Source organism: Metarhizium acridum (assembly GCF_019434415.1).
Source record: "Metarhizium acridum strain ARSEF 324 chromosome Unknown scaffold_141, whole genome shotgun sequence".
Taxonomy (NCBI): domain Eukaryota; kingdom Fungi; phylum Ascomycota; class Sordariomycetes; order Hypocreales; family Clavicipitaceae; genus Metarhizium; species Metarhizium acridum.
In genome coordinates, this window is record NW_027094020.1 from 643,809 (window position 1) to 670,359 (window position 26,551).

The 26,551-nt window shown below is 51.7% G+C and overlaps 7 protein-coding genes across 9 annotated transcripts; 4 read left to right on the forward strand and 3 right to left on the reverse strand.

Moving 5' to 3' along the window:
- Positions 1–3,809: 3,809 nt before the first annotated feature.
- J3458_008850 (uncharacterized protein) lies at positions 3,810–4,229 on the forward strand (the record flags this gene model as incomplete). The annotated part of the gene is made up of 1 exon (XM_066119431.1): positions 3,810–4,229. The coding sequence occupies one exon, from the start codon at positions 3,810–3,812 to the stop codon at positions 4,227–4,229; it is 420 nt and encodes a 139-aa protein (XP_065975226.1).
- Positions 4,230–8,650: 4,421 nt separating this feature from the next.
- J3458_008851 (uncharacterized protein) lies at positions 8,651–9,211 on the forward strand (the record flags this gene model as incomplete). The annotated part of the gene is made up of 2 exons (XM_007810703.2): positions 8,651–8,778; positions 8,869–9,211. 2 exons carry the CDS (start codon positions 8,651–8,653, stop codon positions 9,209–9,211), a joined length of 471 nt encoding a protein of 156 aa, XP_007808894.1.
- A 607-nt stretch (positions 9,212–9,818) lies between these two features.
- On the reverse strand, positions 9,819–13,249 carry CDC48_1 (AAA ATPase cdc48). 2 transcript variants are annotated; one of them, XM_066119432.1, is made up of 6 exons: positions 12,960–13,249; positions 12,845–12,872; positions 12,722–12,777; positions 12,402–12,651; positions 10,845–12,336; positions 9,819–10,772 (listed from the first exon to the last, which is right to left on the reverse strand). In XM_066119432.1, the coding sequence occupies exons 1-6, from the start codon at positions 13,001–13,003 to the stop codon at positions 10,183–10,185; spliced, it is 2,460 nt and encodes an 819-aa protein (XP_065975227.1). In that variant the 5' UTR covers positions 13,004–13,249; the 3' UTR covers positions 9,819–10,182. The 2 variants fall into 2 exon arrangements, with proteins under 2 accessions (XP_065975227.1, XP_007808895.2); XM_007810704.2 differs by having other exon boundaries at positions 12,722–12,872.
- Positions 13,250–13,323: 74 nt separating this feature from the next.
- J3458_008853 (uncharacterized protein) lies at positions 13,324–13,730 on the forward strand (the record flags this gene model as incomplete). The annotated part of the gene is made up of 2 exons (XM_066119433.1): positions 13,324–13,339; positions 13,420–13,730. 2 exons carry the CDS (start codon positions 13,324–13,326, stop codon positions 13,728–13,730), a joined length of 327 nt encoding a protein of 108 aa, XP_065975228.1.
- Positions 13,731–18,565: 4,835 nt separating this feature from the next.
- On the forward strand, positions 18,566–22,424 carry LKH1_3 (serine threonine protein kinase CMGC group). 2 transcript variants are annotated; one of them, XM_066119434.1, is made up of 6 exons: positions 18,566–19,731; positions 19,887–19,965; positions 20,025–20,372; positions 20,434–20,896; positions 20,945–21,032; positions 21,091–22,424. In XM_066119434.1, the coding sequence occupies exons 1-6, from the start codon at positions 19,105–19,107 to the stop codon at positions 21,322–21,324; spliced, it is 1,839 nt and encodes a 612-aa protein (XP_065975229.1). In that variant the 5' UTR covers positions 18,566–19,104; the 3' UTR covers positions 21,325–22,424. The 2 variants fall into 2 exon arrangements, with proteins under 2 accessions (XP_065975229.1, XP_065975230.1); XM_066119435.1 differs by having other exon boundaries at positions 20,434–21,032; positions 21,091–21,560.
- A 270-nt stretch (positions 22,425–22,694) lies between these two features.
- J3458_008855 (uncharacterized protein) lies at positions 22,695–23,666 on the reverse strand (the record flags this gene model as incomplete). Its single annotated transcript, XM_007813129.1, has 1 exon — positions 22,695–23,666. The coding sequence occupies one exon, from the start codon at positions 23,664–23,666 to the stop codon at positions 22,695–22,697; it is 972 nt and encodes a 323-aa protein (XP_007811320.1).
- Positions 23,667–24,352: 686 nt separating this feature from the next.
- On the reverse strand, positions 24,353–25,758 carry KTI12_1 (kti12, chromatin associated). The gene has a single exon (XM_007813130.2). It carries the CDS (start codon positions 25,508–25,510, stop codon positions 24,389–24,391), a length of 1,122 nt encoding a protein of 373 aa, XP_007811321.1. The 5' UTR covers positions 25,511–25,758; the 3' UTR covers positions 24,353–24,388.
- Between the last annotated feature and the right edge of the window lie 793 nt (positions 25,759–26,551).

Genomic DNA, 26,551 nt, shown 5'->3' on the forward strand with positions numbered 1-26,551 from the left:
GATTTTTTTAAAGTTGATTGATGCTGTATGGAAGTTCTTGTTGGGAAGTTCCTCCAAGCAACCAGGGAACCGGCAGGCTATTGTGTGCCCGACGTACATGGTTCTTTTTTTGGTCAGAGCTTTGTTTTCAGAGAGCTATGGACTCCGTATAGTCGAAGAGGCTGCAAATGTTCACGACGCCTGAATTTCGGTGCGAATGTCCGATCTGCAGGTCTCGGTCGATGCACCGAATGTCGAGCGGGGAACCCCGCTTGTACTGGTCTTTGCTCCTCGAAGCCAGGGCCGGGCGGCAAGCTGTTGCCCAGAACACTCCGTGTATTGTACGCGTGTCGTACATGCGAGAAAACGGGAAGGAATCTTGATAAAAAGTATTTTACAAGCCAGATGTTTGGTAGAAAACAAGGTCCTGAGCCGTTTCTCAGAGCCAAGAGTTGACATTTTGAGAAAGCATAGGAAGTGGCGTTGTGGGGCTTTATTTCGGGAAGGAGCAAGCAGATGCAACCTGCCATGAGTATTACACGCATTACACGCATTGTCGAGCCCATGGTTGGTTCGTACAGATGTCCTGAGGCCATGTGTCCTGCTGTGTGTTTGTCGTCTACATGGTTCAAGGTTCATCTCTGCCTTGTCCAACGAAGCTTGAGCACTGGGCAATCATCCATTCCCTATGGAACCATGCGATGAACGCTCGCTTCCATCAGGAGTTTGAGCGGAACTCGATTCAACGCCGACTTCACGCATCACACCTCCAATGCTGGGTCTCTTGTATGTACCTTCTAGGGTACTCGAAGCGGCCCTCGACTCTTGCATTTGGAGCCCAGCCACGTCGTCTCACATGGTCACGTTCAGTGTTGTCACTTTGTCCCAGGAGACTGGGCCGACCATGCAAACCTTGTTTCCAGGTGCAACTTGAGCCGAAGAAACATGTCTAGAACTCAGACTCAGCCTACAGCCAAACTGTGGATCTCTGTCCAACCCCGTGCGGTCAGGATTTAGATCAAGCTCTACACATACGTAAGTAGTAATGTACATACAAGAGGATTCATCGCTGGCTACGTTAGCCAAGGGTTCGGCTCTCGGATAAAATAACCGTGGATGGTTGACACTGCTTGTGCATGAAGGTGGTATCTACCTACAAACCCTTCATGGTATACAGAAGTTGCCGACAAGAGCTGACTTCTCCGTAAACTAGTTCAGCGAATGCGTAATCGGAAAAAATTACCGAGAAAAACTGCCTTGATACTCCGTATATAATAATTGTTTCAGTTCCCCCGCACCGTGTCATGTTTTCAGACTTAGGTGGCCCTGTCGGAGCCAAATTATGTATAAGCCGGCAAGGGCACAGACGTCATGGCAGCAAGTATTGTACCAACAGCCATTGCGCATCTCAAGAAAGGGATGGAAGCAATGCTTTGGAGCTTCTCCCAATGGCAACACGCATCACAACGCCTAGGGCTACAATTGATACACACGCTATGCCATGCTCCCTACAAAATGCCGCAATCTAGCTGTCGTACCGCGATATTCCACGAGGAGCATTCGCACTGCACGTCAAGATGGGGTAACGACCGGATGTGTAATCCATGTAACTTGTGCGCGGTTAGGCCGCGCAGGTTCACAGGGAAAGCCAGACAGAGAAAAGAGACAACAAAGCAGCAAGGGGGGCCAGATTCAAAAGCCATGCATACGGATTTCTCCAACGAGAACTGCAACCAAAGGGTTGGCGAGGTTTCAAACTCCATCGATTCGACAATTCTTCGGCGCCGACGGGTTCAATGCCGTCTCCCGTCAGTCCCCGCTGCCCACGACTTTTCATCGGTCAAGACAGCCACTCATGCACAATCTTATCCATCATGCGGGTTGCGTCTTCCGCAGCCACGTTACCTAACAAAGGAGAGATTGCGATAGCGGATCGGTGTAGTAGCCTTGTTACATCATTGGAGGATTGAAACAAGCTCTATTTCCTTACCGGTTCCCCTTTCAGTATTGCGTCGAGTCACTTATACTGCCAGTCCTGATGATATCATAGTTTAGACCGCGCGTGTTGTACAAAGAGTTCTAGTATTATGCCGTGCTGCTTGGTTCGGAAGCGGCCATCCATGTTCCGTTGCGGCAATATCGACAATTTCAAGGTCCTTTGTTCTGCTTCTTCGCTTTGATTCGGTTCCCACTCCTGCCGGTAAATGTATATAATTCGCTCATTTGAGTTATTTTCCAGCCGGAAGTTTCTTTTTTTTTTTTTTTTCAGAGTCGTTCACCGCTCTTATCTATACATCGAGACGAGCTCCCCAGCTACATCGTGGCGCTTCAGATGCATATGATGTCTGGCCCTGGCAGGCATCCCAGAGCACATTAGTACATTACCAACTCGGGATCTGTTCCGCCCAAGTGCCCACTTATTTGTCATTTCTCGTTTTTTTTTTTGTTTTTTTTTTTTTTTTTTTTTTTTTTTTTTGGCGTGAACGAGTACCCTTTCCGGCAGTCGAGCAGGGTCGCCGATGAAGGCCTGCATCCACGCTTCGACATTCCAAAAGAACGGTCGGATGGAGTGAACTGTAATATCAAAAACCACAGGTAGCATTTCTCCTACAGACGAACGCTACAAATAGGCAAGTTGTGGCGGCGCCAGTGCTGCGAAATCCATTCGAAGACTTGGCTTGATAAATTCATGTCCCAGGTGCTCCGTGCTCTCTCTGGCGCAATTATTGGTCAATGTTGCAAAAAGGGACAAGTTGGACCGGGCCATCACTTTGACCGAAGCAGCAAGACTTGGGCATGCAGAAATGGGATGAAAGGTTCCATTTCGGTTGGTGGTAACTCCAGGAACCATGGCTAGCGGGAGTACTACATAGCGTGGGATCCAGCACCACGGCATAACAACAAGGTCCAACAACCAGGAATCTGGGTTGAGCTGGATCTTGTCATTGGCACTTAATACAACAGGCTGCCTCAACCACCAAGGTACCCAGATAGGTAGCCACGCAGCCATGCATATCCAGCTACCAGCCAAGCTGATGGGATGGCCTTTGCCGTGTCTCCATCATAGTATGCCGGATTCTCCACAGGACGTCGTCGCTCAAGTTGTCATGAGAAACGATTCCGGGGCCCATCGCACGCGCCCAAGTCTTGTTGTTGTCTGAAGCTGCCGGACGCATCGCCTCGACTTCACAGCTACTTACGTGTAAGTCGCCAAACAGACTTTCTAGTCTTCTCCTCAGAATCTTGCTAAGAGCAGGGGTATATCAGAAGCATCTAAGGAACCGACGTGGGGAGGGACGGCCCAGAAAACAGAGAAGGGAGTTTCACTGCGAATCATTGCCATCTCCGCTGTCCGGCGCAGCATGTTCTCGTTGCCGTCCCGTCTTCAATACCACCCGCCTTTCCAAACCCCATTAGCTGTGACCCGTCGTGGCTTATCAAGGGTTATGCTTGACATTCAAACTGGCCGAGTTTTCTTTGTTGCACTAGCCATCTTTAGACACAGAATGAGAGCTATCAACAACTCTCAATGACGGCCAAGCAGGGCTGGAACAAGAACAAGCCTTGCATTTGACCCAGCACCACCCCGGTGACCGGTCTGCACCCTTATATCCATTCATTCACAACTCCCAGGGATGGCCGCGATTGGGGGGGCCAGCGCCAGGACAAACCGGGGAGAGTTCATGTTCAACAAGTACGTGTATTTATACAGCCTCCAGCACCAACAGCGCTCCCCGAAGTTCAACGTTGCAGAAAAAAAAATAGGCTTGCGTTACATGTGGCCAGATTGTTGTGTTTTCCACCGTTTTGAGTAAGCAATTGTGGCGTCGATGCACCAACTCATGGCCACGGCAGCGTTATGGCATCGTGTGGTGGCTGACTGCCTCGATCAATTTTGGGTTGGGGTTGGCAGCTCAACAAGGGCACCTGCGGTTCCACATGTGCACCTCCTTACCTGGGCAAACCAGTCGACGGGGGAAGCAAGGCAGCAGCCGGCGTCAACGTCATATACAATAGACGTACGGAGTACTCACTCCTGTGCTCAGCCTCAACTTGCCACTTCGTATACGGGCTGGAGGGATCCAGCCCGTTCTAGGACAAAGACGCAAAAGGATCAGGATGGTGTGCGGCTTCCCCCAGCTCCAATATCTCCGATTGTCTATCGATTTTCTCTCCTGCGGGGGTCGGCCAAGGAGATTCTGCATGGCATATTGAGCATGCCTCACATGCAACGGCATTTGCAAGGATAGGGATAACGGGATGGCAGATGGGTTGCTTCATGCCTGGATCGCGCGGTGTGTGGGATTGTGTGTGGCTGCAAGCTTCCAAGTCGGACCTATCCAGCTTCTCCGTGTTGAATCAGCATTCTAATGCAGCTACAACAGCGCGAGATGCACGGTAGTGCAGGGTCATTGAGATTTTATTTTGCTACGGAGGGAGAGGTCCCGGAGGGGAAAAAAGCTCTTTACAAGAAGGTGTTAACGAATCTGTCAATAGGACACGTCAAATCTCTGCAGAGGCTGAAGGCATGATTCACTTGGATGCCGCCCATGGCCATCTTCTCTCCGTCGAGCATTCGAGGCATCACACTCCCTGTATTAAACCCGAGACGTCCTTGTACACAGGTTAGCTGATGCAACGCAGCTTTTGGTGTATTGCCTTCCCGGATGTGCCTCATGTACTTCTTGTGCACACGCATGCCCGTTCTACGCGTGTTCAACATCACGGTGAATACAAACAGGACACATCGCAGCTCTTCTCCGTGGGCTGACCAGGTCCACAATGCAACAAGTCCTGCTCGTCCTCCGCACAAGAGATGTCGATCTCGGTGCTAATGTCCATGTATCAGCACTCAGCAAAGGTCGAAGTGTGCTTCTACCCTAAATTTTCCCCGTCTTGTGTTGATAGCTAATGGTTGGTATCGTTTTGAAAATCGTCCGCTGTGTCCAACGCGGGAATTGGAACGGCACATGGCAATACAAAGCATGCCGATGCAGAACATCGGAACAGTTGTTGCGGATGCGCGACAAATCAGACAGCCCTTCCGAGCCCTACCGGGGTCATCAATAATAAGTCTAGAGATCCGGAGCATGCATGGTCCTTCTTCTTAAGCTCGTCACACACTTGGATATTAGTTACAGGCTAGCCCATTACAGGGCTAATGCCTGATGTGCTGCTTTCAAGTCCTTCCCACCACCTTCGAGATATCAGATCTGAACTGGGCTGCTACGTCCATCAGCCACGGTTTGAGGTCAGAAAAGCCGTTCAAATTCCTCTTTCCTCCCCCTTCTACCTGGTTCTGGATTCACAAGGACATGGCGCTACTCAAATCTGTGTGGCTCCCGCTGCTGCTGTTGTTTGTTGTTGTCCACCGCTTTCCGTTACCACGTCAGAGAGCAACAAGCCACCATGATGCCTCACTGGCGGATACTCAGCCTCCCGGTAGGCGGGCGTCAAACTTGTAGGTTTTGTCCACGGCTGAAATTTTACGAAGTCGCGTATTCCGAGATGCTCACGCTATACGGGGCACGGAGCGTCTAATACTAGAAACTCTCAAGTAAGGCAGGGAGGGATAGAGATGTATGTGTGAGACAACTGGTCAGACTGATGGGTGCTTTACAGATTTACCACACCGGCACAGAGTTTCTTCCTGTGGCTGCCATCTACGCCCCATCGTCGGGCGTAGATAGCTCATGGTCATATGGTCATACACATCATGTATAGATCTGGTGAATGTTATTTTTTGGGGGGTGTATTTTTGTCGTCAGTTGGGCCGCTTGGCATCCATGCGTCATGATTCAATGCTTCCCAGGCCTTCGGCCTGATGATTCTCCAATTCAACGTGCTCGTGCTTGGGCGCCAAAGCTACTATTTCCAGTAGCAAAACCCAAGGCAACGAGAGGCGAAGATGCCGCTGGTACAGTTCCCCATTTCTGTGGCACATGACCCTATATTCGGGTATCATCTTGGCGCATGGCCTTCCGGACGGGAGATTCAACCACGCGGAGCCATGGGGCCCCCTTGTGCGAATGACGGCGCAACGAAAGGTGTCTTGGGATTTGCACATTGTGCATGCTTTTTTTTCCGGACAGGCCAGCTCACCTCCCACGGGGTGTTTCGCTATTCGGAGTATGTAGCATGACATCACCCGGACGGCTCCGAGTAACCTGTTTTGCAGGACTCAGGCCACAGCTCAAGGGCCACGCTGGCAGCATTGAGATGATGATCAGTACGACGCTGCTTGCCGCGGTTTGAAGTGTTGATCCGGCCCGGGGCCCCGACCTTGATGTGCGGTAGAGGGGGAAGGGGATGAAACCGATGGTACTTTGGTTCTAGTCCGGATTCCATGCAGCCAAGGTTGGGCAATTCCACGATGTGAAATGATACAAGACTTGTAATATCGCGGGCGTCAGAGGCTTGATCCAATTCGGCAACGTTCACAAAAGCTCGTATAAAAAGTTGATATAGCTGACAGCAGGAGGGGTGGAATAGAACAACTCACATTCCAGAAGACTACTATTATTAACATTCACCGGCGCCGATAACATACATATACCACACGTACAATGAACATGACGTGACGTGTATGTTTTGATAACTGACACTTCGTACGGCACATGTTCCCGGCCAACACGATCATTTCCCTCGCATGTACGGAGTAGGAAACAATCTCTCCCACGGGGGACAATACCGAACCACTTCTTCCCGGAGCTCAATGTTACCGGTACACGTGGTTAAGAGGCATAATTAACATTTGCTGGCAATTCTTTTGTTCCCTTGCCCACGGCACTTGACAATGGCTTCTCGTCATATCCAGAACCAACTTTAAGTCACACTTGACCCCTCAGAAACATGCCCTTATCTGCATCTTTTTTAGCTTATTTCTTTGATATTGCAAATCCATGGGCCCCTGCAAGGGCACGGTAGTCCCGCTTGGACATGATAAGTCGGTGAACGAGGGCTGTCCCCCGATCCGCAAACCCCCAACCTCCGGCCTATGATCTGGAGGGCTATGTCACCGTCCTCACTCGTTTCGCCGTTGGCCAAGGACATATTGCGGGAAGCTCCGAACCAAAATAAATTAAGTAAACAAGAAAACAAGAAGAAGAAAAAAGTCATCTCCCGAAGCCGGAGGACAGTGAAGGGGGAGAGGGTGTCGGGAACCTTTTTTTTTTTTTTTTTTTCCTTGGGTTTTCGGGGAGACGAGGCAAGGCCATTGGGCAAGGAACGGCACAGGCCGGAAGCAAGGGGGGTTGGTTACCTGTTGTTTTCTCCGAGATGGATGGATGTCTTGGTGAGGGAAGGAAGTCGGTGAAGGTGAGTTTGTGAAGAGATGATGGCTTGGGATGCGATTGGTTCGGCAGGTAAATAACTTGGATGTGCATGAGAGTCTCACGATTTTGAAAAAGTTGAGATTGAAGGGTTGGTACGTGTGTAGGGTAGTTGGATGGTAGGCCGGCGTCGAGGACAAAGCACTTTGGAGCTCGTGTGGACATGAGCCATTGGCGTAATTTGATTTCGAAATACTATTGTCATTTATATCGGGGGGGGAGGGGAGGTGATCGTGATGGATTCGTGATGGAATTTTTGATGTGTTGAATCCAGGCATCCTTGGAAAGGCGGGGGTGCATGTCTGGACTCTGTACGTTGAGGGATTGAGGCGACAGAGGTCAGGATTTCCACAATAGCAATGTCAAGATAAATGTCCTTTTCATCATAATATCATGTATCTTTTCCAGTACGCCCCATTACAACGTCTATTCCCTACCACTTGCAGATCAATACAAACCGATGCCTACTTATATCTCCTTGGGCCGGCTGGTGGAAATGTCTCTGGAAGACCCACAAAGCTCTTCTTCCATTGATGACGACTGCGAAAAACAAGCACAGCAGATTGAGGACACGAAAAGAATTGAAAAAAAAAAAGAAAGAAAGAAAGAAGAAGAAGACGACTAGCTCTTTGAGATGGAATCAAAACAACACTAGCCATATATTTATACAGCACATACAACTTACACTCATCAGGTGGCTGCCCCCATGTCCTTCCAACCCCCCACTTCTCTCCAGACCTCAAAAAAAGATGTGGAGGGGCAACGGCCAAGCTGACCAACCACACTTGGGTCTCGAATCCACCCCAGGAAAGCGTCGCCCAGCCTCCAGCCTTGTGTGCCGACTGGGGAAAGACAGACATTGACAATCGAGCAAGGCGGAAAAAAGCCACGATCGAAATAAAATCCATAATCCCATCACGACAACCTCATTCATCTAACGCGGGTCATTGCATTGGCCAGCCGGCAAGCGAGCTTCATCTGTCTGCTCACGGTCCATTTTTGGTTCGTTGCCGCCATTGCACACGCTTTGGTTTCCTCACGGGACGACCAACGGGACGCAGCTTGAAGCTACATAGTACATACGTCAATCCTCCACCTGCCTTCCTTTTGGGCAGGCAACTTCATCGAGGACAGCGGCACGCATCATAATCGCAAGCGAATCGAACCCAGCTCTACCCCCATCGTCGAGGGAAAACTCGAATTGCTAGACATTGCGTGGCGCCCGGACGATACTCCCCATCCATCCGCAGGCGCAACCCGTCGTCGTTGCCGCCACATCATATTTCAACTCTCCGCAACCGCAGCCCTCGGTCCCGTCACCACTCTTCCTCAACCCAACCATGTCGCAACAGCCCGCGACGCCAGTCAAGGTGCCGTCCGCCGCGGCAAACAACACACCCGCAACCCTGGACCCCGACCTGCGCTCACAAATAAACACCGTGCTCTTGCGCGACGGCCACGTCACAAAGTAAGGCTGTCCCCGGGCATCTGCCCACCACCGTGAGAAGCCGAAAGTAAAGGGGTAAAAAAGACTAACTCCTCCCCCCCCCAAAAAAAGGATACAAGACGCTCTCCTCCACGCCCTCAACTCCAACTCATCCAACTGGCCGACGCAAATCCAATCCCATGCCCTGACGCTCCTCCGCTCCGGCGAAATCACCACCTACCCAGCGCTACTCCGCCGCATCCTCGACGACGTCCGCGAAGCCACCACGTCCAACTCCTCCTCCACAAACGGCAAAACGCCCAACGGGGACGCCAAAAAGGTCAACGGCTCAACCACCCCGTCCACCGACAAGCCAAACCTAGCCGTTCCCGCCGCCGTCATCGAGGAAGCCCTCCGCGTAACCAGGGAAAGCCTAGAAGCAGTCTGCGAAATCGACGACCACGGAGCAAGCTGACTCATTGCCCCGGCGTCTCACTACACCTAAAGAACAGCTGGGAGAGACTGCGGACTGCCCAAAAGTCGCCGCAGACATTATCACCAAGAGGGGCTTCAACCGCCCGGTTGGAGCAACAAAATTCGCCACAGGACGAATCAACGAACCACAACACGAACGTATAAGCAAGCTCGTGGCATCATGGGCCAAGTAGAGCGGAAAGGGAGGGCTAAGCAAGGTCAAGCCAGAAAACAAGACAAGGGGCGTGGACAAGGCAAGGGGTACCGGGTACCGGAAAGCATTTTTATAGACAGCTCAACGTAGCATATATAATACCACTACGTCTCATTCAAAACTTGGGATTCATTACTGACTCCGCCCGCCTGTTTCACCGAGATCCCTCGGATAATCGCGGCGCGGCGTAGTGTCGAGTGCCGAGTCCGATGCAGGATATTACCATGTTTAGAGAAAAAGTAGCTATCCTCGACATTGGAACATGGTGTTTTGCCAAACGGCCATACGACATCACGTCAAGTGAGCATCGCATCTCATACACAACTAGACATATAACTATACCTTGCTGGGCAACGAGTACTCATCAAAGCATACCAACCAATACATAAGCATGGCGCAAGGCAAATTTTTTGAGTCTATTGATTAAACTTTCTCATAGTCCAGTCTAGTCACACGCAAACCAAGCACTCATTAAATCAACGAGTTACGTGCTAAAGCAAAATATTTCGGCCTCCTTGGTGCCGTCAAATATCAAGTCCGTCATGTCAAAGCGTCTCCAACCACCTTCTACCATCTACCATTTCTACCAACTCCCAGAGTCCCAAAATAGCAGCCACACAGCAATCTAAGCAGCCTCAATCTCACATCATGGATATCGGCTACCCTTTGACTGCGCGCAGTTTTTGATGCAGATGTGCGAGTGAGGAATCTAGAATACAGGGACCGGCATCGCGTCCTTAATTACACAGCCACATAGCTTAGTCATAGAGATCATCATCGTTGCCGGCATCACCGAACCCATTCCCGCCGTTGCCAGAAGCCTGCCCGTCCGTACCGTCAGGGAACTTGAAGAAGGCGCCTGGTCCAGCATTCTTCATTTGTTGGGCAAAGGCCTCGTACCGGCGGATCTCAACGTCACTAACGGACTTACGAGCCATCTGCATAGCTTCCTCAAAGTGCGCCTTGGTTAGCTCAGGAACGGGGTCCTCACTGTCCTCGTCCATGTCCATCTCGTCACCAGCAGCCTCACGAGCCTTGGTGCGCTCGATATCAGCAGCGATGGCTTCCTTGATGGCAATCTTGACGGCACGCTGAGTGATGAAACCAAGATCAGCACCAGAGAAACCATTAGTCTTGCTGGCAATAAACCCTAGGTCAATATCTGAGGCCATAGGGGTCTTGCGCAACTGAGCTTTGAGAATGCTCAGACGACCAGGCTCGTCGGGAAGAGGGACATAAATGAGCGAATCAAGACGTCCGGGACGGCACAAAGCAGGGTCGAGCTGCTCGGGTCTGTTGGTGGCGCCAATAACGAAAACGTTCTTCTTCGAGGTCATGCCATCCATTTCTAAATTAAACAAAAAGGCCGAGGTTAGTCACACAAATTTCATTGAATCCGAGAAGCTTTTGAGCAACTTACCCGTCAAAAGCTGGTTGACGACACGGTCGGAAGCACCGCCGGCATCACCAACGGAGCCACCTCGGGCCTTGGCAATGGAATCCAGCTCATCGAGGAAGACAATGCAAGGAGCGGCGGCACGAGCCTTGTCGAAAATGTCACGAATATTACTTTCCGATTCACCAAACCACATACTCAGCAATTCAGGGCCCTTGACTGAGATGAAGTTGGCAGCGCACTCGTTGGCAACAGCCTTGGCCAACATAGTTTTACCGGTACCAGGAGGACCATAGAACAGCACACCTCGAGAGGGAGAAAGACCAAACTTGAGGAATTTCTCGGGGTGGTCGACAGGGTACTGAACCTGCTCTCGGAGGTCCTGCTTGACAGCCTCGAGGCCACCGATATCTTCCCAGCGAACGTTGGGAACCTCCACGACGGCTACCTCGCGCAAGGCAGAGGGGTTGGAAACGCCGAGGGCAAAGCGGAAATTTTCCATGGTAACACCAAGGGAATCGAGGACCTCCGCGTCAATGGTGTCCTCATCAAGATCAATGAGATCCATTTTCTCGCGGATCTGCTGCATGGCAGCCTCGGAGCAGAGGGCAGCCACATCAGAACCAACATAACCATGGGTCTCAGCGGCAATCTGCTCCAGATCAACATCATCGCCGAGCTTCATGTTCTTGGTATGAATCTGAAGAATCTCGAGACGACCAGTGGGGTCAGGAACACCAATGTCCACCTCGCGGTCGAAACGACCGAATCGTCGGAGAGCGGGGTCGATAGAGTTGGGTCGGTTGGTGGCGGCCATGACAACAACGTTGGATCGGGCCTTCATGCCGTCCATGAGGGTCAGAAGCTGAGATACGACACGTCGCTCAACTTCACCGTTGGTCTTCTCTCGCTTGGGGGCAATTGAATCGATTTCGTCAATGAAGATGATGGCGGGCGAGTTCTTCTCAGCCTCTTCGAAAGCTTTTCGCAGATTCGATTCTGATTCACCAGCCATCTTCGACATAATCTCGGGACCATTGATGAGGAAGAAGAATGCACCAGTTTCATTGGCGACGGCACGAGCCATGAGCGTCTTACCAGTACCAGGAGGACCGTAGAGCAAGACACCACGAGGAGGCTTGATACCAATAGACTTGAATAGCTGAGGGTGACGGAGAGGCAGCTCAACCATCTCTCTGATTTGAGCCATTTGCTTGCGGCAACCACCGATGTCGTCATAACCAACCTCGTTCAAGTTGTTCTCTTCCTCATCTCGCTCGATAGGGTCGCCTTCGCAGTGAATGACTGTATCTTGTGCGACAATACCGTACTCTGGGGGGTCGACCTCTACCACCTTAAACTCGACTTGCCGCATACCACCACGTACAATGAAGAGGTCGCCTTGCCGGACTGGTCGGTAAGCCTCACGGAAGTAAGGGGCAAGGAAGACGTCAAACAAAGAGCCAGTGATGCCCTCGACAGTGTCGGCGATGGGCAACACGGCGATTCTCTTGGCCTGCTTGGCGTCAGCATTTTGTGTTTCTCGCAAAGATAAGTGTCGATAAAAATATTTGGACTCACGTATTTGATATCGGGGCAAGGAAGGATTGTGATCATGTCGCCGTGCTTGACACGGAGGTTGTGTCGAACAACCCGGTTAATGCGGGCGCTACCGTCATCAAGCTCCTCATCGGCCAGGACAATGAGGACGGTGTCCTTTCTCTTCTTGCCTCGGACAAGAACTGTGTCACCTCTGAATAACTGCAGGGCGTCCATTGTAGCTTCGGACAAGGCAATGATGCTGTTGTCATCGTTGACGGCATCGGTGACCCTAGAGAGGCGGAGTTAGCCATGACTTTGATGCTACACCAAATTGGCAGTGTGGGGGGAAGAAAGCATACATCAGCTGGTTGGGCTTCTTCTTCTTCTTGAGAATCGCAGTCGCGGTATCATCCTCCTGTAAGGCAGTCAGTTGCTGCGGCGCTGGGAACTTTGGGGTTCGAAGGGAGGGGGGTTTCGCGGACATGTTTGACATCCGCGCCGGAAGCGTCGCTACAAACGCAGGTTAGCTTGATGATTTTCAACCTCGAAGGGCGGCCTAGTTGGACGGAACGCATCGAATGAGGCGATAAAACTCACGTCAAGTTGACCTTCTTTTTGTGCTCATCAGGATGGGAGGCCATGGTGTCTAATGTGCTTCAGCGAAGTTGCTGTTCGGTTCAGAAACGTAGGGAAACGTGGCCGCGGGCAGACGAGGGCGAGTATTGTATCTATGACAAGCTCACGTCTTTCGGGGTCTAGCTCCCAAAAACGTGAATGAGAAGAGATGGAAGGGTATATGTGAGGGAGAAAACACTGGTTGAGAGATGAGAGGTGGGAATGGGGGGGAGACAAGATGTGAAGGTTGAAAGAGGTCTGGTCGAAATGGCAAGGTCAAGTTTGGAGGTCGAAGCACCGTTGATACGTACTAGGCACCCTGGGGAGGCGACAACACCTGGGTGCAATGGCGGAACGTGCAGGTACTGACTACCTAGGTTTGAGTTGCAGGGGCCACCACAGCTGACGTATTCAGGTACCAGTTGTTCTGGATTACTCACAGGCATCCGGCACAATCTATTACCACCTGCCAGCCCAGAAGGAGGACACCAGCAGGCCAATGACAGCTCTGCGCGCCCTGAGCGGAGGCGGAACATTGATGATGCAGGCTCCGAGCAGGGCCAGAAGAGCGAAATACACCCCACCATGGGTCATGATGACTGGACGGCTGCGGTGGAAAGGCACAGAAGCTTCCACTTTTCGCCTCTGCGCTTCACTCAGCAGCCGAATGTCGCAGGCGCCTGGCAGGCAGCGGGCAGTACGTCAGACTCGATTCACCTGGAGCTGCCCACGCTGCGAGGTCGCTCTGACTAAGCCTAGAAGACGGACCCGCACCAGACTTCTGGCGTCCGTACGGAGTACCGAGGTCAGACGGTGACACCAAGGAACGAACATGTTTTTTTTTCCGATATTGTCGTTCGTTCACGAAATTTTTAATCAAACACCTGTCATTTCTTGTTGCAATTCACATCATGCATTGCTTCTGCACGCATAAATCCTTTACCATGATATTTTTCCAGGGGTCAACAGACCTTTCGTCCAATCTGCCAGCAAGCCTGATGCATGGCTACAAGAATCTAAGAACTGTATCCATGACATTCTGACTCCGGACCACCACCAATGTCAGCAAAGAGTGCTATACCCAGGTGCATGATGTAGATAAATAATTTTTGTCTCCCACTATATCTTGAGCACTCGGATACCTGAAATCCTCATCTCCATTTGCGCTAGGCTGAAGCTATTTCCGCCATCTCCGTAACGAATCAAACATTACACTCCTGCCCAGTCGACTCTTGACTTGTCGTAAAACAACATCTTCCATATTGTATCCGCCGTTCCCGTACCATCACATCGACTGTGGAGATTGACAAGGGGAAATGTAATGGCTGCATTTCGCGGGCTGCATTTCGCAGGCTGTTTTTTGCTATCCTGTAAGTCTTGATTAGGAACATATTCCTTTCCCGAGGCGAAATGACCATGGCAACCTCGAAAAGCTTCGCCCCGGACACTTGGTCAATGAATTTTATAGATACTTTCTTTTTTATCAGAATTCTGAGAATCGTAAATACTGCGCAGACGAAATACTGATAACAGAAGAATGGGTAATGTTCAAAGGTGGCCCTGTTCGATGGAGCGGTGAATTGTTGACCGCACTCAATGTGCAAGTATGCTGCTTGGTATTAAATTATATATCAAAAAAGGGGGTAGATGGAGGGCATCAAGTAACACTGTATTTTAGCCGTACCTAGGCCAGGGAACCGTAACTAACCACGCAAGACACCATGAACGCATCGCGATGTGTCAGACACACTAGCCAAATTGGTGATTCATCACAGCGCGCACCGGCGAGTGCTATCGCAAGATAGCCTCATGCTGCTTGGTATAATTGCAATACCCTATTTGAAAAGTTGGTTGAAGATAGGTCGTCAAAAGAGTAGAAACTTTGGAGATGAAGACGTGCCGAGGATAGATGATACGACAAAATTGCTGTTAGGACACCCAGCTCAAATTTTGCGCCAATTTTACTGCGCAGTCACATAATTACGAAAATTAGACACGTTGATGGTCTGTTCAAGTTCGTCGAGGGCGGTATGGAGCAGTCGATATAAGGCAGCTTGGTCTCAGGATGAATTGCTATCCAAGTCAACACTCCTCAACGCGTGTGAGACCCCGTACCGGACCGATTCAAAATTTAGGTGACGTTGATAAACGACTCCGCTAAACCAGAAAATGCGGCCTTGGAAATCTCGTCGCTTCCGCCATGTTAGGATAGCGGCCAGATACGATGGTAGGTGAGGATAGGCAGTCTATTGGCATACTGACACTATGATACCGCCAGGCGGCAAAGTTTGGAAGTTTAGCACTTATAGGTCTTGTCCGATAAAAGCAGGCGGTAATAACCTGTGAGCAACCATATAGCAAAACTTCCAGATATGCGCCCACTTCACAAGCTCAGACTCATTCGGTTTCAAGGGTACTCTCACAAAGTCTTGAGCATGAAGCGCATGATGAAGTCCCATTTGGGTGGCCACCTGGAGCCTCAAACCCTGCCAACATGAACGTCGGATTGGCTGTACTGCTACTCGTTGGGAACAGCCATATGTACGAGGATCAGGGCCTGTACAGCTGCCAGAGAGTATGGTATCTAGCGAATAGTCTTTTATAATAGATCTGACATAGCCTCGGCCAGTCTTGCTAATAATATCTGGTCGGACTTGACGGCATCTTGCGAGAAGAATCTGCCAAAACCACCCAGAAGAGCAACTCTGACAATTGATCATATTTGCGAGACGACCTGGTTGGGTCGAGAATGGGTATAGAGGGATTGCACAAGGTAGCTCGATTAACACGAGTCAGGCTGTCAATAGGAAACAAAGAGCCCAACGTCGTAAAGGACTGTTCAACTTCTACAACAGTTCGAACAGTATTGTCTAGTGCGCGAGGGCGTACCGCAGGGTTAAAAACAGGCCGTTCACGGATTGAATCCCGTACGCTTGGCCTGATGATGACGGTCGCGGTGGAAGCCTCGCCAGTGGAATCAGGTAATTGTGTCCCGGCGTAAGTTGATAAATCTCCGGGATACCATTTTCGAAGCTGCTTTTCTCGAGCTTTCGATTCCAGGTACGCCTGGCGCCGGTGGTGCTGGAACCGAGGATAAGAATCCGCAAGTTCATGATTGTAACTGTTGTCTCAGTTCGCGGACTTGCTTTTCTAATTCGGAAGAGCGCCTACGATTATCAGCATAGCAGGAATTGCCGCAGCAGAAATAAAGGGCGAACGACAAACGTTTTCACCCCAGTTTACCGAAAGCTAACCTCGACTTTACACTTCGAAGCGTCGGCAGCGAAAGCATTTTCCGCGATCTGTAATTCCGACGTGGGATGCTAGCAAGCTGCATCGTAGCTATGTATTCTGGTCAGCATACCTAGGCGCTTGGTTTTGTTGTTTATCATAGTATCGCGTCCTTTTGCTTGCATTTATTGCATGCACTTCGCCGGCAGGTGTTGTCGGATGCTAGTCTTGTCCTCGTTCCTATATGCCTTGCAGAAAGACGTCCGATTGGGGGAATTTCTCGCCGCACCATTTGTGCTGTGTAACTCAGCCAATATGACTGCGCTGTAGCATCGCAATATAAATAGATATTCTCCCCCGCCGACTAAAATTACGAGACTGTAATCAAAATGATGACAGCGACTAGACTGCCCAGTACGTGACTGACGTGGCTTACACACCCATTTGAAACCACCCAGTCACTATGGACATTCCGCTCCGATGGGAGAACACATGTAGACGCAAGCTGGTTGGAAAGGTGCTGTCGTGGAACGAATTAATTCAATATTCGCAGGGGCGGCCTTTAAGCCTACGGCTACCAGTCTACCATGAGCTGGTCCTTCTAATGTTGCTTTGAAAATGACACTTCCCCCCGGGTAACCAGAAGGGGCAAATGTAAATTTTGCCAGAGCAACTTCGCGTCCGCGTTCTCGGTTGAGTCAGCTCCCCCCTAACCCACCCGAAGGTCAGCTAATGCTGAACTCGAGAAAACCAAGTTACAGCAGAAACGGGTCGCTAAGATAGCCAGAAGTCGCAGTCCGCAAACTGTGACTAGTCCCAGCCAGGCACCTCATTCCGTCAGCGCACCCCGTCTCATAAAGCCGTCAGCAGCGTTGGAAACGTTCAACCGACACGCAAAGCCACAGCCCCCAATCAAAGGTCCAGGCCGCTGGGAGGGACGGAAGGTGAAAGAAAGAGAACGGCTTGCCACTAATAGCACTAATAGACTTTCCGCACCTTGGCTGACATCTGGAGGCACTAGAACAGTAAGTAGCCTCCGCACATTTAAAATGTGCGTAGGTTTACTTGCGCTCGCGCCCAGCGTTCGACGGCGAGGACCCTTGTCCTGATGCAGGTTCTTCTGTGGTGCAACTTGCTGTGATGCATGTATGCACGGCGCACTCCGTACGTGCTACTGAGCTTTACGACCAGCTTCCATCAATCAGGCCATGGTTCGACACTTTTAGTGAAGCCGTTCTGAAGTTATCCATGAGTGGACTTGAGTACGCATGGTGCACCGTAGACCGGGACCTCGTGGCACCTGAGCATCACATCAGACACTTTGACTTGCACAAAAGAAACCTCCCTTGCGCCGAGTGTACGGCCAAGGCGGCCAAGGCAGCCACGTGGGAGCATTGCTCAAATCGGGCCAGGTCAGGTAGGATTTGGATGGATAATAACTACCGTCAAGGTGAAAATCACTTGAGCACCACAGGCCTCATGTCGCTTCCTCTGGTCACAGCCAAGGTCATGCCACTGGCACGGCCAAGGCCCCAGATTGAAGATCAGGATTCAAGATTCACGGTCCTGCATTGCAGGTCCCTTGTCCACGATATGGTGGGACTCCTTGGTGCCCGCCTGACTAGGGCCTTCAGGAGCGCAGGAGCGTCAGGAGCGTCAGGAGTATCAGGAGCGACAAGTTGCGGGCACCAAGACGGCATTAGACGGGCCTCCGATGCTCGCCCGCGAGGATTGAACGAGTAATGATGAGTTATGAGCGTGTATGAATTTTGGATGAGCATGGACAGGCTCTCCTCGTGCACTTGAACCCATGCCCACCCACACACTGAAGTGTTGTGAGTTGCACATGCACGTAATTGACAGGGCTTGGAATGCCAGCGTTTTTTGAGTGCCGCAGGTATTTGGCGCACTGTACGATACTAGGACAGTCCGCCCAGAATAACTTGGAATCATGGCTCAAGTACCGGGCAGCTCTACTGGATCTTGCGATCATGCCCATGTACCACGCCCTTGGGCCCTCTGTCCACTTAAGCAACCGTCCATCCTTCACCGTGCGCACTCTGCCCGCTCAAAGTGGTCGTGCTGTCGACTACCAGGTCCCAGAGTAGCGGCACCGGGGAGGACGTAAGTAAGTGCTAGTATTTGATGAGCTAGTGTGAACGTGGTTAAACAACTGGGCGGACCGACGGTTGGCAGCACCTAAGCTGGATTGAATTCTAATTTTGCGCGGTTCAGAAGCCCCCGTGGCCCAGTGGCTCAGTCCTGGGTGTTACTGGCTGTTGCTGCTACTCTGCGCTGTACCCGCGTCAATAACGTCGGAGCGAGTCTGGTGCAATCCTTCCGCACTCTGCCCACTGCCCAAATCATTCGTTTTCCGCTCTCTTCATCCTCAAGTTCGACGTCAACAAACGTCGTCCTGTTTCGCCGTCCTCTCCCGCGACAGATACGTCGATTTTGAGCCACAACCACGATAGCTATTACACGGAAATCAATTTGCCTTCCCCTCGATTGCCGGGGAACGCTCCCAAGAGGCATGTCGACGCCCACGACGGCCGTAGCCAAGCTCCCTCACTACCACCTTGCCCACCAGGCTCACCACCACCCATCGTCAGCGACATCAAATTATCGCACCACGACTGCCAATTCTTTGCTGTACGCGCCAAACCCATCTGTGACGACGTCGCCGTCGTCCAACGCGGCACGCCTTCTGCCTTTCGACCAGGCTGGTAGCCATAATGCCGGCTACACTTCGTCGGATGCCGTAACCCAGAACCATCAGCCCCAATCGCCACCAGCACCCCCTCCCCACGACCACTATCTACCTCGCGACCACCACATTGAAACCTCAACCCCAACAACTCCGAGACATCGCATTCATCGTAACTAGTCATCCACCATGGGCAGTGCAGCGGCTACCGCCACGGCTCCTTCTACAGCCGCTGCTGCCGGGCCTGCTGCTCACAACCATGGCCCTCCCTCACGGAAACGCCGTCGCTCCCAGGAACCCGACTGGAATACCTTCTATCGCAACGGTTTGCCAAAGGAAATTATCGTCATTGACGACACCCCGGAGCCGGAAGCCAACACCAGTCGAAAATTGGCATCGTCCATCACAAATGGCGACGCATCTGGCGGTGCTGCTTCCTACGAGGCGACTGCTACCAACACTCGCCAGCCCATGAAGCGACGACGTCGGGATGCTCCCGCTTCGGGCTATCACGTTCAATATGTGGGCTCCCTCACAAACACACCGCTGCAACACGGCACACCCATCGGCTCTACACTCTCTAGTGACCGCACCAACTCATTTCTCAACACCACCGCCCCGACTTCTCTTTCTTCTCATAGCCAGTATGACGAGGCTCCTGTTCCTTTAAAGCGCAAGCGGACTACCCGTCAGCAGGCGGCCAACGAAGCGAAACGTCGAGATGTCAATGGCCTAGGGGGCCGACTTCTCACGTACAAGCCGCCACCATTTCCCCCGAAAAAGGTTGCAGATGTTCAAGTCCGGGTTGTACACGATGTGAGTACTGCATTGCTTTTTTTTGCCTCACTATCTCCTCGTCGATTGGTCTATGGACCTGCGTCCAACTTCAACGCAGAATCCCCCTCCCATGCATAGCGCTCATTGCTTGCGTAAAAATGTGTCGCTAACTTTTTTTTTTTTCAAATAAACAGCACTACTCAAAGAATGTAAAGGTTGATGATGACGATGGGCACTACATCGTCGTTCCCGATGCGGAACTCACTGAAAATTGTATGTCAAATTTCACCTGTATTCTTCTGTAAGTACATGCATGGCTAATGTATGCACAGACCAAATTACCCGCTTGCTTGGCCAAGGAACTTTTGGCAAGGTTGTTCAAGCCCGTGATAAAAAGCGGAACCAGGCTGTTGCCGTCAAAATTATTCGATCAGTGCAAAAGTACCGCGATGCGTCAAGGATTGAATTGCGAGTTCTAGCTACTCTCAAGGCCAATGACGCCAATAATCGATATCAATGCATACACCTAACGGACTGCTTTGACTATCGGGGCCATATCTGCATTGTCATGGACCTCTTGGGTCAGAGTGTCTTTGACTTCTTAAAGGGCAACGGTTTTGTACCCTTTCCTAATAGTCATATTCAAAACTTTGCTCGTCAACTCTTTACGAGTGTAGCCTGTGAGTACAAGGCGTTTTCAAATGCTTTTTAACACTCAAGCACGCCGCTGACTAGGACCAGTCCTGCACGATCTCAACCTGATCCACACCGATCTTAAGCCAGAAAACATCCTTCTCTGCGATGACATGTACCAGACATTCACATATAACCGGAAAATTCCCTCATCCTCAACAGCTATTAACAGGCAAGCCTCTCAGCGGCGGGTATTGTTAAATACGGAGATTCGGTTAATCGATTTCGGGTCGGCTACATTCCAGGATGAATATCACTCATCTATCGTCTCGACAAGGCATTATCGAGCTCCAGAAATTATCCTGGGACTGGGATGGTCGTTTCCTTGCGATATCTGGAGCATTGGTTGTATCTTGGTTGAATTCTTCACCGGTGACGCCTTGTTCCAAACGCACGATAACCTTGAGCATCTGGCCATGATGGAAGCAGTCGTGGGTTCGAGGATAGATACTCATCTCGTGCAGTCTGTAAACAAGATGTCCACTAGGAGCGGCGGCAATCCGGCGTCCAAGTAAGTCTTCGCCCTTTCCGCCTTTGAACTTTATCCTGACCTGCATAGATACTTCAAACGCCTCAAACTTGACTATCCTACTGCAGACACGACGCGAGGTTCGAGGAGATTTGTTAAAGCTATGAAGCACCTTCACGTAGGTTCCACTTTGTCTAGTTGACACATGTACGACTATCCTCTAACTCTCACAATAGGACATTATTCCATCGAGTAATCAATTTTTTAAGCATTTCCTTGATTTGCTGCAAAAGATCTTTGTATATGACCCTGCACGTCGTATTACTGCCAAGCAGGCCTTGAATCATCCCTGGTTTGATGAAATTGCGCAGCCGGATGATGGCACAGAGGCGGCAAAGATTCGACCGGAAAGAAAACGACTGGAACTGGAAAAGGCTCGAGCTCACCACCGTCATTACGTACCATTATGACGACAACCTACTGTAGTACAATCTCTTTGATCACAACGAAAACACGACCAGTTCCATCTTGTGCGGGTCTCGTATCTAAATTTTTTTTGCTTTGTTATAACGACCATATATATATTTATTTGTGAGCATGGTTATCGGAGTTAATGGACCTCTTTTACTTCACTTGCAGCAAAGGATGGATTGAACGAACTGGGTCAGGTTTTTTTCTGGCAATACGTCGTTATTGGGATCCTGGCTTCCAAGGCGTTTTGTTCGGAAGACAGGCAGAGTGGAGGCGGGTCTCGTATTGAACTTATTCGTTTTGGAGCGTTCCTGGTATCAGATCTAGGACCGAGATGTTCAAGCCAATATGGAAAAGAAGCCGATGTTTCTCCCATGAACTGCAGTCTTCATCTATTTCAACTTTTACACCAACGCCATACTCCTTCTTCAGTCTGCCTCCATAGAAGTAGCTAGGCCGAGGATTGTCCAACCTTGATCTTGACAGCAAATGCCTCGGCGATTTTAAGCAGTGCCGCCAGTTAGCGAAAGAATTCCCCATATCATCATGCTGTAATCCGGTAAGGCCGAAGGGAACAGTGTAAGTCCCAGAGGCGCTGCGGGTATCAGCTGCGGTACATGGCGTTGGATGTTTATCTTTTACTCATGCTTTTTTTTTGTTTTTGGCTAGCATGTATGGTAGCACACATGATCACGTCATGTTATTCTATGAAGCATTTTCAGAAATCGGCTGCGGCCAGGTGTCGAAGACGCGTATTGGCGCCCTATTATCTTTTTCCTGTTCAGCGGTGTTTTATCCGTTCAAGATTGAATACTGGACATGTCAAAACCACGGCACACCAACCGGCACTTCTGTTTGAACCAGTTGAAGGCTGCTTGTATCTATTCACATAGCCGTGAGACGTGGGACAATATTGAGCAGTATGCTGTCGTTGTAAGAGCAGAACAAGAAGAATGGAAATAAGAATTGTGTGCCAAACTTGAGCACCAGTGGAAGAAATTCTTTCGACAATGACGCTTGTGCAGAAGCACAAGACACGGGACTTGATACACACGAGCGTCTATGCATATCACTGATTGCTTGACCAAATGACTGGCGGTAGACGCCTTGAATGTCTCTTGATTAGAAATGAACGGCTTCCATAGCAGAGGACGGTTGGATAAGGCTACCGACTGCAAAGGGTATCAGACCACGAGAGTAGTCGTGACATGTTGGTTAGTCTATACAACAGGGGCCGGCTGCAGGGCCACGAATAAACGCTGAGCAAAATGCCGCGCAGACTAATGGAACAGCAAGAGCGTCATGACGTAGGGATGGTGCGACGGCAAAGCCCGCCACCCAGCTCATATCCCTCGATGCTCAACCCCATCTACACGCCATCGTACAAGCTCCCGCCAGCCTCATCCTCAACCCTCACTGCATCGTCCAGGCCCACAATGGCAAACAGCCTCTTGGGGGTGAAGTCGGGGTCTAGCCCCGTCCTCCCCGTCTCCTTGATGCGCACAAACGCCCCCCGGATGGCCTTGTACGCGGGCGCCAGCGCGGCAAAGGGGAAAATGACAATCTTGAACCCCAGCTGCCTCGCCTCGTCGGGGGTCCAGGACGGCGTCGCCCCGTGCTCGACCATGTTGAGCAGCACGGGCACGGGGGCCAGCGCCTCACACACCTCGCTCGCCTGCTGGGCATTCTGGATGCCCTCGAGGAAGGCTACGTCGGCACCGGCCCCGGCGGCGGCCCTCAGACGCCGGACGGCCTCGTCGAAGCCGTGTGTCTGGAGCGCATCCGTGCGGGCAATGACGACAATGTCCGAAGCCAGGCGGCGGCGGGCCTGGGCGGCGGCGCGGATCCGCTGCACAAAGGTGTCTGTGTCGACGACGGCCTTGCCGCCCAGGTGGCCGCAGCGTTTTGTCTGGATCTGGTCCTCGATGTGGAGGGCTGCCACGCCACTGCGGTGGTATTGCGCAACGGTGCGGGCGACCATGTTGGCGCCGCCGTAGCCCGTGTCTGCGTCGGCGATGAGCGGTATCTTGAGGTCAAGATTGGCCACCATCTCGGCGTGGCTGCGCATGTCGTTGAGCGTTGCGAGACCAAGGTCTGCTTGGCCGAGTTTGGAGGCGCATGTGCCCGCGCCCGTCTGTACGTGAGTGTTAGTTGGGGCCTGGGGAAGATTGTCGGTGCTGGGGCGTCTGCTTGCCATGTAGATGCTGTCGAAGCCGACCTCGAGTGCGATTCGCGCGCTGAAGCCGTCGTACACTCCGGGCGCTACGATGATGTCCTTGGTGGCGAGCATGTGTCGGAGCTTGGTGGCTGCCGAGGGACTGCTTGGCGCGGTGGTTTCCATTTTGTGAAGAGTTTTGCCGGCTTAGTGTACTGGTGCTGGTGTTGCCATTCTTGTATTGATTGGTTGCTGGAAGTTGGCTTTATATGCTTGAGATGGAGAGGCCATTGGTGTTTGCCTTATGTCGATATCGGAGCCGATTCGGACATCTCAAGCCACTTTGGCCACTCCGACCGGACTGGGCGAACCTGATGATATTCAAGGGCTAGTTCACGGATCTGGCTCTGGATTTTCCACCGGTCAAGACGGGGATTGAGCTAGTTGGGTGCCGGTGAGATGGTGATTAGCTTCAGTCTTCTCCGTATCGTGATGGCACGGAACTACGTCATAGCGAAGATACCAATGGCGCTATTGGAAATCGAACCCAACCCTCCATTATAAGGCGGCAATGTGTCATCGAAGACCGGCTCAAAAATCCTGTATAATGGGTGTCAGCCTGGTATGGGAGTAAAGTTGAGTTGGACTGTTCGTACAACCTTGGAGCAACCTTGAGAGAGATTATCCTGCTGGTCAAACGCCTCCCGGAGATACAGAGATACGGATACACCTCCATCCTAGCGCAAGTCCAATTTCCCATCAATGTCGCTAATCGCTATCAAGCACATTGCAGGTCTTCTTCAGTAGCAACTCAACACTAACCTTTGCTGTCTCGTTGCTCATAAACCACATGCCTCGTAGACCCAGACTCCCCTAAAACGCCACATATATGCCTACCTAGATCAACATCATTCATCCTTCTCAAATGCATCGTTCAAATAACTGACAAACAGCTCCCTCATCCCATCAGCCGCCATGTTGCCCACCCTCTCCAGCCCAATCCCGCCCCTGTTCAACCCGACAAACGCCCTCCTCAGCCTCTGCAGCTGCGGCAAGCCGACTTTTTTGCCCGCCGGCAAGTCCACAATCAGATCTTCTCTATCGGCGGCGGCAAGCGGTACCTTTACCTCGCCACCGCCGCCGTCCCCTTGCTGCTCAAGTATTCTCTTGACAACATCCTGGGTCTCCCGCTCGAGAACATACAAGTAATCGCCGCCGGCTTCTCGGCCACGCTGAACCGTAGACTGGTTTGGCTTGACGACTTTACGCCCCTCGCCAGCCATGGCGTCCCAGAGATCATCAAAAGTTCGCTTCGTCTGGGCCTCGTCATCGTCCCAGAGGACAGCAAAAAGCGGGGAGTCCCAGCGTGTCATGGGGTTTGGCTCCTCGTAGCGAAAGACGAGGTTGTCCCAGTTGGCCGGTTCGTAAGGCTCCGGCGCAGTTTCGCCATCGCGCTCGGTGGTGTCTTGTTGCCGTCGCCGCCTCCTCTCCTCGTTGACCTGCCTCGCCTGGTCAACCGGGCACGCAACGCGCAGTATGCAGTTTGGCGTCCTCATGGCCTTGGCCTCGCAGTGCAGCTGGTACCGCCACCCCTTGATGTAGTTCAGGCCGTCGAGGATGACAAAGTCCTTGTCGGAGAGCACGCGCTTCACGGCGCCGTACAGGGCGGCGCGGGCATCCTTCTCGGACGAGTTGGCGGACCGCGTGTGCAGCCGCACCGTGTCCGGGGAGAGGTCGTACACGGCGCGGGATATCGACAGTGAGTCATCGGATATGAGGTGAAGGCGGTACTTGGGCGGTTGGGTTTCTGCGATGCGCGCCGACAGGTAGTCGTGGAGTTGCTTGGCGCGGGTGGTTTTGCCGGACGTGGGGAGGCCGGAGACGATGATGAGCTGCTGAATGTGTTGGCTTGTGCGTGCGATTTGGGGTGGAATCGTGTTAGGGGGTGGTGGCAGCTTACCGGCATGGTGACGTTGTGTGTGTTGCGAGGCAGAGCGCAAGGCGGCGATGGAGGGAGGTTGCGATGTCATGTCAGCTTTTTTTGGTGGGGTTTAGGCCTTGGGCGTGACGAAATGTGGATGGGAAGGAGCTACCAGGTGCCCGCTCGAATACGATGCCCTCCAACATGGTGATGCGTCAATTCGAATGGAACAAGCCCTTGAATGCAGAGATTGCTCGCAATAATAGCGTAGATACCGGCACCAAGAGTCACTCACGGCAAATCTTGAATCAAGGCAAGAGGCAGCCCAAAACACCCGCACAGCCGCGTAATGGAGAAGCACACTCGTCAGACCGCAACCAGGGACCAAAACGGGAATAACTCCAAGTCGGCCGGGTCTCGCACCCGCATTCTCAAACAACTGCAAGTCACTTACGGAGTAGTAGTTGCAAAAAGACAACACAGCCTCACACACCTCGATTCGATTGCAATAAAACTTTAAAACGCCCAATACATACGAAATACAATTAATAAAAAGGACCCCTTTCGGCGCCACGGCCCCTCCGCTCCGACGCCCGGCCGGCCCCCCAGCCGACCAATGACCCTCCGGCCTACCCACCCCATCAGCCCTACAAAGGAAATGCTTCAGCAAATCCATTCGAAGCCACTAAACCGCTTTAGGTAACTGTTTCGACGTCGTCCAAGGGCTGATTCGTCAACTTGCGGCTGACAAGTTTGCCCATCAATTGATCCTTTATATTTTCCTGTTTGGTGCAAGATGAGTCTGACCTGACCATTGGGATCGGGCGTGATGCTGTGCGGGCTGAGGTGTCGGCGTCGGTGTGATCCGTTGTATGTGTGCCTGCATCGTGCCGTGATCCGAGATGGCGCTGCAGTTTTGTCCTCGTGGGCATGTATAAGAAGGTTTGGTTGCTCTTCCAGAATGGAGGAGAGCTTCAATGGGAGCCAGGCGCTTCTTTGCATTGAGTCGTGTACACAAGCTGGCGCCTGATATTACATACGTTTTCTTAGACCAGCTTTCACCGAGTCGTGTACACGGGCTTTCACCTCATCATACCTGATCTAGCATACGATTTCCTATACCAGATTACATCGAGTCTCACACACAAGC

Excerpts from the sequence above, each read along its gene's own strand:
- KTI12_1 (XM_007813130.2), bottom strand. The coding sequence starts at position 25,510 with ATGACATCGCAACCTCCCTCCATCGCCGCCTTGCGCTCTGCCTCGCAA.
- LKH1_3 (XM_066119434.1), top strand. The coding sequence starts at position 19,105 with ATGGGCAGTGCAGCGGCTACCGCCACGGCTCCTTCTACAGCCGCTGCT. Across the intron at positions 19,966-20,024 it reads TGCGGAACTCACTGAAAATT|ACCAAATTACCCGCTTGCTT; the intron begins GTATGTCAAATT and ends ATGTATGCACAG. Across the intron at positions 20,373-20,433 it reads ACTCTTTACGAGTGTAGCCT|TCCTGCACGATCTCAACCTG; the intron begins GTGAGTACAAGG and ends GACTAGGACCAG.
- CDC48_1 (XM_007810704.2), bottom strand. The coding sequence starts at position 12,855 with ATGTCAAACATGTCCGCGAAACCCCCCTCCCTTCGAACCCCAAAGTTC. Across the intron at positions 12,337-12,401 it reads CTTGCCCCGATATCAAATAC|GCCAAGAGAATCGCCGTGTT; the intron begins GTGAGTCCAAAT and ends GACGCCAAGCAG. Across the intron at positions 10,773-10,844 it reads CGTCAACCAGCTTTTGACGG|AAATGGATGGCATGACCTCG; the intron begins GTAAGTTGCTCA and ends TGTTTAATTTAG.